At 45.1% G+C, this 13,063-nt stretch overlaps 1 protein-coding gene across 2 annotated transcripts in view; it reads left to right on the top strand.

Annotated features, from left to right (window-relative positions):
- sim2 (SIM bHLH transcription factor 2) overlaps positions 1 to 13,063 on the top strand; it is a 52,332-nt gene that overhangs the window by 32,400 nt on the left and 6,869 nt on the right. For both annotated transcript variants that reach the window (XM_031896553.1, XM_031896552.1), the window contains exons 2-4: positions 1,755 to 1,837; positions 5,803 to 5,892; positions 6,218 to 6,326. In XM_031896553.1, the coding sequence (XP_031752413.1) occupies positions 1,755 to 1,837; positions 5,803 to 5,892; positions 6,218 to 6,326 (282 nt within the window). The remainder of the gene's footprint in view (positions 1 to 1,754; positions 1,838 to 5,802; positions 5,893 to 6,217; positions 6,327 to 13,063) is intronic.

Below are 13,063 nucleotides of genomic sequence, written 5' to 3'. Positions count from 1 at the left end.
ATTGGGGGCAGAACAGTCCTATTGGGTTTATTTCATGTTTTATTGATTCATGTTTCCTTATCCGGAATACCCTTGAGCATTCTGGAAAAGGGGTCCTATACCTGTAGTAGTAATAGTCACTGTCATATAGTTTGAGGGGTATGTAATTGTTTGCCCTCAAATTGTATGCTACTTGGCCTTTAGGATGGGCCACCCCTTCCATTGGTATGGTCCCCCGGTGAAGTCAGCCCCCCACAGGTTGGGAACCATTAACTTAAGGTGCTACCCAATTGACAATGGTTTATAGGGAGGGGGTGAAACATAAGGCAAAGTAAGGGTGGAGCAAGTGGCCAAATCAAGTGATTTTTATTTGTGTTGTTCAGTCATTGCATTCAGAGTCGCACCAGTCGCTGCTCCCAAGTCAGGGTGGGCAGAACTGGAACTTAATGACACCGTATAAATATTTCACAGGCTTTTCTTATTATGTTTAATGGCTGAACAGTTGCTGATGTATCACCGTCTAGCCTGGCATTAGGTTGGCCGCCCAGAAAAATTCTGCCATATGTCCTGGATAAGACCCAACAAACCCCATCGCCATTACCCCGGCTTTAGACTTCAGGCGGCGCGGCATTACAGTAATCTGCCTTCATGCACGCCGCCGCTTACAAACATGAAAAATGGCTTTTCAGGCGAAAGGTGAAGGAACGTGTTTCAGATGTGCCCACATTTATCATAGGGAGGTCTCTTTGATATACTGGCTCCGAGGCTGCACGCAAAGCCCCTCTAATGTGCAGTGTATGGTTACAGCATGGAGACAGTGTTACTAATGTGATCAGGGATCAAGGTATGAAAGCCCCAAACAGGGGGTGTTAGTATAAAGGAAGCCCTGCAGCCGATGGGGGGCCCAGGGACTATAGGGGAACCCATATGCTGATTTATAGGGGTGCTAAATTCATTTTGCTGGGGGCCCAGTAACTTCTAGATCTATCATCGGCCGGGACTACTTACTATTGTGATGGGAAAACTGGGTACAGGTTTGGCCGCCACTGGCCTGTTGGTACCATATTGCCGGCCCCTGGTCAGCACTGCACCCCCCCCCCCCCCGGGTAGGAATATAACTGTGATACTGGGCAGTGCGGCCAAAGTGTGGGAATATTCCACAGCTCAGCTGATTGAGCCCCCTGGAGCCAGCGGCATCAGCCCCAGGCAGGGTGACTTGCCCATCTGTGTGCCCCAAAAAATGTCTGAAAGCATTTGCACAAGGGCCACACAGATGGGCAAGTCACTAAATTGATCTTGTAATACACATAGGGTCTCCCAGTGGTCGAAGTGGCTCAAAAAGGTGACGCAGTGATATACAGCACACTATGCGCCACGTTCTTTTTTTCATCCCACCCCAACATTTATCATGATAAAGTAGCCTCAGCAATGTATAATACAGGGACCCCAGGATTTGATGACCTAGGGGCTGGAACAATATGGGATGCAGTTTAACCACATGGAGACTTCAGTATTTCATGACATAGTGTCCCCAGCAATAAATGGCAATATATGTTTTATGACATAGTTGGCTCTGAAATACATTTCATGGCAAGAAGCAGGGAGGGATTCTTAGGGATGAGGGACAGAGCAGGGAGGAGGCCTGAGGGGTAAAGGGAGGATGAACCGAGAGGAGGCCGTACCCATTGGCCCCTTGATACAAAGCCATAGCCAATGGGACACGTGAGCTGGCAGATATTCTTGTAACCTTTCCTGTTTTTGTTTTTTCAATCCAGGTTTAGGAGATGCCTGGGGACATCCAAGCCGAATGGGACCACTGGACAATGTGGCCAAGGAACTAGGATCTCATCTTCTACAGGTACCCAACTAATCTGGAAATGTATTGGCTTTGTATTGGTTATATTCTAGCTAAAGCTAAACTGCAAATACCAGCAACCTGTAACCCTAAAATATATCTCTACATACAGTATATATGTACAGCAGCATCCGTATAGAGATTCCACTTGTCCCCTGTGGGAAGTGGGGAGAGACATTTACACACATGTTGTTGACCAAGGCTCTATTTTACAGAAATTCCATTTACAGTATATGGTATTATATGGTCTGTGCCCATATAAAGGCACAAGGCTGCAGGCTGAGTTATACAGGGAACTCTGAGTATCACTCATGTATTATAAGGGATAATGTACCCCCTACTGTAAATGATAAGGATATTAGCAGTCACTGAGGGGTTCTGTGCCCATATAAAGGCACAAGGCTGCAGGCTGAGTTATACAGGGAACTCTGAGTATCACTCATGTATTATAAGGGATCATGTACCCCCTACTGTAAATGATAAGGATATTAGCAGTCACTGAGGGGTTCTGTGCCCATATAAAGGCACAAGGCTGCAGGCTGAGTTATACAGGGAACTCTGAGTATCACTCATGTATTATAAGGGATCATGTACCCCCTACTGTAAATGATAAGGATATTAGCAGTCACTGAGGGGTTCTGTGCCCATATAAAGGCACAAGGCTGCAGGCTGAGTTATACAGGGAACTCTGAGTATCACTCATGTATTATAAGGGATAATGTACCCCCTACTGTAAATGATAAGGATATTAGCAGTCACTGAGGGGTTCTGTGCCCATATAAAGGCACAAGGCTGCAGGCTGAGTTATACAGGGAACTCTGAGTATCACTCATGTATTATAAGGGATAATGTACCCCCTACTGTAAATGATAAGGATATTAGCAGTCACTGAGGGGTTCTGTGTTCTGTTTTAAGGGATAATGTATTAAACCTACTAATACTCAGGCTGAATGAGCACATTTATATTTGCCTTTGGATAGCACATTCAGATTAACATGTTATTCAGTGGAGGAATCCTTAGAAGCCATAATGAATAGGCCGAGGGGGATTAAAAAGCAATACATTATACTGGAAGTGTTAAGTTGTCAGTGAGTTATTAAAGTGATTGATAGGCTACACACACGGCCCGGGGACAGAAGTAAATATATTATTCAGGCATTTAATCCAGCGAGTGACTGGTAACCCGTCATTGCCAGCTCTGCCCACATCACTCACACTCACAGAAATCATTAGCCATCCCAGCGAAATAAAATGGCGCTTGTTTGCGTCCAGCGCGGGTTGCAAAAGGTTCACTAAACCTCCCATTTCCCTGCCAGAAAGTGAGCGTATTTATCCCCCCCCCGCTGCACCTTCCCTAATTGGGATTTTCCAGAATAAAAAGCTGCATTTTTACTCTCAAAATCTTACATTTTCATTGGGAATCTTATATTTTGTTTAGATGTTGAAGATTGATTGAAATGGAAAATTGCAGTTCATAGCCGCACAGCGGGGCTTTTATCTCAGGGGTTTGATTCCAGCCCTGGCTAAATATTTATGGGAACCCCCCTTTTTAATAGAATTTGGCCAAGTGGGCGCGTTTGCTTGTAGACGGATTTAATGCAGCGCAATTATTCACCGACGGCCCAAGGCCCTGTAGGTTTGCACTGAATGTGCCCTTTATTGGAGGGAAACTCACAGAGGGGCTGCAATAATCTCTGCCCCCCCCCCCCAAACCTGTCCAGTCTCACTGTGCCCAATATGTTTACCATAAAGAGCCCCTATACGTCAGGTCTCCTTGTAGTGGCTCAGCTATAGTTACAGCTTCACTGACACTGAAGACTTGAGGGTTTTGTATGAGATTATATTCTCTGCACTGCTGGTTCTGACTCCTGAAACAATGTAGCAGCACCCAGCTGATTAACAGAAAAACAGACTTATGCTACATTGCTTTGGGAGTCAGAACCAGAGAAGAGAAAGTAATAAACAAACACTGCTTCCGGCAGCAATCACACACACATAACTGTAAAACCATTGAACATTTGGAATGAATATTGGCAAGTTACTTTATTTTCCTTTTACTGTGCAAAAAACAGTGCTTGGATGGACAGGCGCTTTAATAGGAGAGTAAGATGACAAAAGAGCAGGGCCGGGGGCAATGGTAGTTATACCTTGGTACCTAATGATGGGTAAGAGGGTGGGCATGTAACAAGGATTATATAGGAGGGTTCCTCATACCTGGGAGTGATTTGCCTCTGCTGATTAAGATGTGACCCATTCAAGCAGAGGGCTAGGTAAGAATGTTGGGTAAATATTCCAGGCCCTTCAGAATGATTTGGCAGCTTTTCTGCCCATGTATGGGGCCCTCTGACGGACCTACCCGACCGACATTCTGCCATTTCTGTGGGTATTCCATGGGGCGTCCGTGGGTTCCTGACCCGATACAGGACCCTATCACACAATTGATCACATGAAAACTCTATTTAAGTCTATGAGTAAAAAATGGAATTAGGAGAAAAGTTAATTTCACAAGTTTTCACAAAACAAAATAAGATTGCTCATTGGACTGAATCTGGCCCAATGGGGTAGGTACCTCAGTGACCGACCCACCAGAAGTGGGTGCTCAATTGCAAAGTGTAGAATAGAGACTGGGAATCCAATAAATACTATGGTTTTGGCCCCAGCAGAGTACTGGGTTCAACCAGGGTCAGACTGGGCCGGCAGGGGGAACTGGGAAAAAACCCAATGGGCCCAGACTCACCCTGTGTCCAACTGTAAGCATAGTGAGGACCTGGGGCCTGGGTGGGGCCTCTCTAAACCTAATTCCAGTTAAGCATGGAGCTAAAGGATGAAGGATGTTCCATTGGGGTCCCAACTGGGGAGAATATTCATCCAACTGCACCACAGGGTCCGGTGGCAGAAAACGGACATAGGGGTGGGTGGTGGTGTAAGGGGTGTGCACCAATAGAATAAGAGTTGTACATTTGTGAGTAAGGGGGAGGAGCCTGCTGGATGGGGACCATGTGGGGCTGAGGAATGTAAGTAATGCCTCTGCTGCCACGGGGCACTCATGCTTGGCCTCCCAGACAAGGCTGGGCTGCCATCCCTGTTATTATGGGCTGTAGGGCTGATGTACTTTCTCCCTATCAGTTCATCATAAATTCTGACTTTTTGCCCTATTGCGTTTGACTGATTAATATCGCTGGCTGTGGGCTTGGAGCTGTCTCTGTCTATGCGCTAATATTCATGGCATTCATGACATCTACCAGAAAATAGCAATCCCACCCATTGGCAGAACTAGTAATGTAAAGATGGGCCAAGAGCCGTGCTGTGCCAGAGCGGAACTATAACTCAGTACGATGTGCACATTGGGGGAAGGAGTTATTAATGGGATTGGCCCCTTACTCACTGAGCACTGGATCATATTATAAGGGCAAAGCCAAGAATACAGGAAGGTATTGACTCCACCCAGGTCATGTCACATCGCAATGGGATTACATTCTATATTTAATTATATTTAGGACTAAACTTCATCTTCATCTACATCACATCCAGTGTCTGACTCCCTGGCAGTCATTGCCCACAGAGGAGCTGCTCAGAGGAAGCCTGTCTGGCCTTACACACCATACATGGCCAGCACAGCATGCAGGAACTACATAACCCACAATGCATTGCAATGGGATGTTCCTTTCCTTATTGGCATCACGTGTGTAGCAGGGAATTGTGGGATTGGGAGGAGGCAGGCTGAAGGCAGGCTGAGGACAGGCGACTACTGTTGCATTTTGTTTGAGGTTAATATTTTTCTTACACCACTTTTCATGCCAGAATTTGTCCCATTGGTTTTAAAAGGAAACATAAGATTTACATTAACTTTTACCATATTTTAGATGCCCCATTTCCTTTACCTTTACAGCTGCTCCTCATTGTACCCGATGGGGCTTTATATCCAAAGAGCTGCCTTTCTGAGAATGTCCCTTTTTCCTCCCCTACAGACTCTCGATGGATTTGTTTTCGTCGTGGCGTCCGACGGCAAAATCATGTACATATCCGAAACTGCCTCCGTCCATCTGGGGTTGTCCCAGGTAAGTTAGTGGGGATGGAGAGGAGTGAAGCTTGGCTTGTTGTCTGCTATATAAATAATAACAATAATAATAATAATATAATCATGATATATGTCATAGGGGAAATAGCAAGTTACTAATATTCCAAAGCTGACCAAATAATAATTATATATAATTTTATATTCACTTATGTGAATAATAAAATTAATAATTTGTCACTTTGTGCCCCTGTATAATGTTGGAAGCCCCCTGGTCACACTGGTAGGCACACAATAGCCCAGTTTACTGTTAATCTGTTTCTGTTTGGGCCACAACCTATTACTTATAGTGTTGGCTTCTCTCGCAGGTGGAGCTGACTGGCAATAGTATATATGAGTACATTCACCCCTCCGACCATGATGAGATGACGGCCGTACTGACAGCGCACCAGCCGCTGCACCCACACTTGCTACAAGGTACATTTCCTACATGTCAGGGTTTCATGTAGCCGCTGCCTATGGAAACTGTGTGTTTGAGAAAGGGAAATGCAGCTGGGAGGCCTGTCCCACAGATGGAGACTGTTCTGAGAATTCGCTATGCAAAAAAAAGGAGGTGTGGCTTGCCAAAAAGTAGGCAGGGTTTGAATGGAATATGGGTGGGGCTTAATATAAATGGGTTTGACCTGGGTGGTTGGGGGTGTGTCTTAAAAATACCCATGTTTCTGACAATAAAGAAAGACTGAGCATCCCACCTACCTCCTTGAATCAATACTGATAATAATGTGACAGTTTGTTGATGACAGTCATAAGCACAACATGCAGTGTTGCAGTATGGTGTGTATATATACTCTAACTAGAGCATAATTACATAAACACAGTATCAGCAGAATATAAACAACATATAAGTACAGTATCAGAACAGTATAAACACAATGTAAATGACATATAAGCACCACAGACAATAGAAGTATAGTATGAACCAGGTATAAAAACAGTATAGGCACGGTATAAATAACATGTAAGTATAGTATAAACACAATATATAAATGCAGAATAAGTGCAGTATAACTGCCATATAAGCCCAGTATAAATACATTACACACAGTATAAATACAGTTTAAGCACAGCATACATTTAAGCACAATATAAACACAGTCTAAATATGGACACAGTAAAAGTACATTATATAGAGTATAAGTAACAAATAAAAATAACATTTCAGCACAGTATAACCATAGTCTAAGTATGGACACAGTATAAGTAGAGTATAAGCAGAGCTTTTATAGAATAAAGGTACAGTATAAGCATAGTATATATAGTATAAGCACAGTATATATAGTATAAGCACAGTATATATAGTATATACAGTATAAGCATAGTATATATAATATAAGTACAGTATATATAGTATAAGCATAGTATATATAGTATAAGCACAGTATATATAGTATAAGCACAGTATATATAGTATAAGTGCAGTATATATAGTATAAGCACAGTATATATAGTATAAGTACAGTATATATAGTATAAGAATAGTATATATAGTATAAGTACAGTATATACAGTATAAGCACAGTATATACAGTATAAGCACAGTATATATAGTATATACAGTATAAGCATAGTATATATAGTATAAGCACAGTATATACAGTATAAGCATAGTACAGGTATGGGATCCCTTATCTGGAACCCCGTTATCCAGAAAGCTCCGAATTACGGAAAGCCCGTCTCCCATAGACTCCATTTTAATCTGAATAATGGGTCCTATACCTGTATATATAGTATAAGCACAGTATATATAGTATATACAGTATAAGCATAGTATATACAGTATAAGTACAGTATATATAGTATAAGCACAGTATATATAGTATATACAGTATAAGCATAGTATATACAGTATAAGTACAGCATATATAGTATAAGCACAGTATATATAGTATTAGCACAGTATATATAGTATATACAGTATAAGCATAGTATATATAGTATAAGCACAGTATATATAGTATAAGCACAGTATATATAGTATATACAGTATAAGCATAGTATATACAGTATAAGTACAGCATATATAGTATAAGCACAGTATATATAGTATTAGCACAGTATATATAGTATATACAGTATAAGCATAGTATATATAGTATAAGCACAGTATATATAGTATAAGCACAGTATATATAGTATATACAGTATAAGCATAGTATATATAGTATAAGCACAGTATATATAGTATAAGCACAGTATATATAGTATATACAGTATAAGCATAGTATATATAGTATAAGCACAGTATATACAGTACATAAGCACAGTATGGATACAGTGTAGGCACAGAATAAATACATATATATATATATATATATATATATATATAGAGACAGAGTAGATGTGTATGAGCTGCAGGGCGCGCAGGGAAGGTGCCGGCTGACACAGTGCAGTCTCACAGTCAGTAACAGTTATGTCATCCCTCAATCTGCCCAACCTGCCCGGGATAGGAGCGCGGGATAGTGGGCCCTAGAGCTGCCTGGGTGGCCCCCAGTGGTACTTTTGTGTCATTAACCCCTTGCACTCAGCACAGTCAGCAAAGCACAGTAACAACCCTGGAGCCAAAGAAGGAAAAAGTCTCATTAAAAGTGAAGGTTGTAGCTCAATAACAGGCAGAGACACAGATATGGCATCCATGTATAACGTTTTACTGACACACACCATCTTGCCTTATTATACACCCTGTCCCACAGTTACACCCCTTTTCCTCACACATCTTGCCTTATTATACACCCTGTCCCACAGTTACACCCCTTTTCCTCACACATCTTGCCTTATTATACACCCTGTCCCACAGTTACACCCCTTTTCCTCACACATCTTGCCTTATTATACACCCTGTCCCACAGTTACACCCCTTTTCCTCACACATCTTGCCTTATTATACACCCTGTCCCACAGTTACACCCCTTTTCCTCACACATCTCGCCTTATTATACACCCTGTCCCACAGTTACACCCCTTTTCCTCACACATCTTGCCTTATTATACACCCTGTCCCACAGTTACACCCCTTTTCCTCACACATCTTGCCTTATTATACACCCTGTCCCACAGTTACACCCCTTTTCCTCACACATCTTGCCTTATTATACACCCTGTCCCACAGTTACACCCCTTTTCCTCACACATCTTGCCTTATTATACACCCTGTCACACAGTTACACCCCTTTTCCTCACACATCTCGCCTTATTATACACCCTGTCCCACAGTTACACCCCTTTTCCTCACACATCTTGCCTTATTATACACCCTGTCCCACAGTTACACCCCTTTTCCTCACACATCTTGCCTTATTATACACCCTGTCCCACAGTTACACCCCTTTTCCTCACACATCTCGCCTTATTATACACCCTGTCCCACAGTTACACCCCTTTTCCTCACACATCTCGCCTTATTATACACCCTGTCCCACAGTTACACCCCTTTTCCTCACACATCTCGCCTTATTATACACCCTGTCCCACAGTTACACCCCTTTTCCTCACACATCTCGCCTTATTATACACCCTGTCCCACAGTTACACCCCTTTTCCTCACACATCTTGCCTCACTATACACACTGTCCCACAGTTACACCCCTTTTCCTCACACACCTTGCCTTATTATACACCCTGTCCCACAGTTACACCCCTTTTCCTCACACATCTTGCCTTATTATACACACAGTCCCACAGTTACACCCCTTTTCCTCACACACCTTGCCTTATTATACACCCTGTCCCACAGTTACACCCCTTTTCCTCACACATCTTGCCTTATTATACACCCTGTCCCACAGTTACACCCCTTTTCCTCACACATCTTGCCTTATTATACACACAGTCCCACAGTTACACCCCTTTTTCTCACACATCTTGCCTTATTATACACACAGTCCCACAGTTACACCCCTTTTCCTCACACATCTTGCCTTATTATACACCCTGTCCCACAGTTACACCCCTTTTCCTCACACATCTCGCCTTATTATACACCCTGTCCCACAGTTACACCCCTTTTCCTCACACATCTTGCCTCACTATACACACAGTCCCACAGTTACACCCCTTTTCCTCACACATCTCGCCTTATTATACACCCTGTCCCACAGTTACACCCCTTTTCCTCACACATCTCGCCTTATTATACACCCTGTCCCACAGTTACACCCCTTTTCCTCACACATCTTGCCTCACTATACACACAGTCCCACAGTTACACCCCTTTTCCTCACACATCTTGCCTTATTATACGCACAGTCCCACAGATATACCCATCCTCATCTGACACCAGCTTGCCCTACTATACACACTATCCAAAGAAATGTGCTCCCTTGGATGAATGGTTGATTCCGTGGCTGCTCTCCCACTAATACCTCCCATAAGATGGCTCTATATGTTGCTCTCAGACACAGTATATGAAACTGCTGTACAGAATAGTTCAATATCCCCGATCCCTAAGAGGGCAGAGGCTTGGGAAGCTGAGCAGCGGAATGCAGATTCCTTACGTCTCCTGTGGAACAGCTGCGCTACAGTGCGGCCAATGGGATGTGTTCCAGTCCGTATGCGCACACTGGCCCCTCGCTCCATTCCTGAGCCACTCATACACCCAACACTAATACATCCCTTTGGCAGCAATTGGCACTTTGTTTATTAAACAATAAATCAAGTCAGTTTGTGGTTCCAAGTGGGAATTTTCCTCTGTGCCGGGAAAACTGACAGTTCTGCAGTCTGGTTTCAGTGGGGCTGATTTACTAACAATGGTGCTAAATGGCACCAATCAGGTCAGTGGCGAAACTTCACTCTGCTGCCCCCACACAGAATTATCTTTGTTACCCGGTTTATTTTCAACCAGTGCAAAAATACTGCACATCTACAGTATTTAAAATCTTACAAAACTTAAATATATATATCAGTAAATATTGCCCTTTTACATCCTTTCCCTTGAGCCGCCATTTAGTGATGGGCTGTGTGCCCCCTCAGAGATCAGCTGACAGGAAGTGATGCAGCTCTAACTGTAACAGGAAGTAGTGTGGGAGCAAAAGGCAGAACTCTGCCCATTCATTGGCTGATGGGGCCTAGCATGTATATGTGCCTTGGCTTGTTTGTGTGCACTGTGAATCCTATGATCCCAGGGGGCGGCCCTTAGTACTTAAAATGGCAGTTTTCTATTTAGGATTACCCAATGGCACATACTACTAAATAAGTATATTTATATGAAAATAGTTTATTTATACAAAGCAGGGTTTTACATATGAGCTGTTTATACAATATATTTTTATAGAGACCTACATTGTTTGGGGTTTAGTTTCCCTTTAAAGAAACGTGGGGTTTCATGTTCCCTGTTCTGAGCCATTCAGCACATTATTGGGCAGTGGGTAACCCTTCGCAGGAAGCCCTGATAAAGCCGTTTATATAAAATGGCTCAGATGAGTGAGAGCGGCCCTATTTCTTATTCTAGTGTTGAAAAATGTAAGATCATCCCTCAATCCCAGTGGGGGAATCTTTAGCTTTACATGAAATGCCCTCACAACTTAATCATTAAATAGAAATATAATGTTCTTTTATTACGGGACCTGCTGCAAGTCATTAGCTTTATTGGGAAACCTCTGCCCCAGACTGACAGAAGGAATAGAATTCTGCCCGGTTGCACATCTCGCAGCTCCCTCTCATGTTATCCACACTTGGCAGCGCTAAGGCCACCATATTCCCCGCCACGTTCAGCCCGAGCCCCGGCCGGCGGCCCAATCACTGCTTACTGGGAATATTAATAATGACAATCTTGAGCTCGTTAAGGCTGAACGGCGTCACAGACCCAGGCTGGAGGGAAGCGGCCGTAGGAATCTAATCCCCCAGCACTGGGAAACAGCATCCTAGCTAGAAAGTGTTATATTCCAAGGCTTTACAGATGAACCAGAGTTTAATCCTGTGATCCCATCAGGGACTGATTCATTAGATATTATCCAGTAATTGGCTGTACAGTAACCCAATAGGGGAGGATATACCAGCACAGACTTCCATATATCCCTCTGGGGCAGGAAAGTGAACTACAACTCCCAGCATGCCACTCCCTGAGGATTCCACTTGAGCAGCGTGTAGGAGCCATAAACTGCAAATGGGAATGGGTGTAGAGAATACATTGCAGCTAAGGACATTCCCAGGTAGTACCAGGGTCAGACTGGGCCGCCGGGACACTGGGAAAAAACCCAGTGGGCCCCGTCCAACCCTTGCCGGCACTTCCCTGGCCGACCGTTTCTCCCCTGACGCATAAAACTTATGCACTCTCAGGGGAGGACGTCGGGTGGGGGACCCTGTGGGGGGGAAATAAGGGAGACCCAGCGGGGGGGAAATAAGGGAGGCTCAGCAGGGGACCCTGCAGGGGGGAAATAAGGGAGGCTCAGCGGGGGACCCTGCGGGGGGGAAATAAGGGAGACCCAGCGGGGGGGAAATAAGGGAGACCCAGCGGGGGGGAAATAAGGGGGACCCTGCGGGGGGGAAATAAGGGAGACCCAGCGGGGGGAAATAAGGGAGACCCAGCGGGGGGGAAATAAGGGAGACCCAGCGGGAGGGAAATAAGGGAGGCTCAGCGGGGGACCCTGCGGGGGGGAAATAAGGGAGACCCAGCGGGGGGGAAATAAGGGAGACCCAGCGGGGGGGAAATAAGGGAGGCTCAGCAGGGGACCCTGCGGGGGGGAAATAAGGGAGGCTCAGCGGGGGGGAAATAAGGGAGGCTCAGCAGGGGACCCTGCGGGGAGGGGAAATAAGGGAGGCTCAGCAGGGGACCCTGCGGGGGGGAAATAAGGGAGGCTCAGCGGGGGGGAAATAAGGGAGGCTCAGCAGGGGACCCTGCGGGGGGGGGAAATAAGGGAGGCTCAGCGGGGGACCCTGCGGGTGGGGAAATAAGGGAGGCTCAGCGGGGGACCCTGCGGGGGGGGAAATAAGGGAGTCTCAGCGGAGGACCCTGCGGGGGGGGGAAAAAAAGGGAGGCTTAGCGGGGGCCCCTGTGGGGGGGAAATAAGGGAGGCTCAGCGGGGGCCCCTGTGGGGGGGAAATAAGGGAGGCTCAGCGGGGGCCCCTGTGGGGGGTTAGGGGGTGTGGGGGACATGGCTGGGTGGGGGCACCTGCAGGGACCCTGGGGTGGCAGGGTAGTACTGACAGTGGGGGAAGTTTGA

This window comes from Xenopus tropicalis, chromosome 2 (genome assembly GCF_000004195.4).
Source record: "Xenopus tropicalis strain Nigerian chromosome 2, UCB_Xtro_10.0, whole genome shotgun sequence".
In the NCBI taxonomy this organism is placed as follows: Eukaryota; Metazoa; Chordata; class Amphibia; order Anura; family Pipidae; genus Xenopus; species Xenopus tropicalis.
The sequence above is the reverse complement of the archived record's forward strand: the minus strand, read 5'-3'. Positions and strand labels throughout refer to the sequence as shown.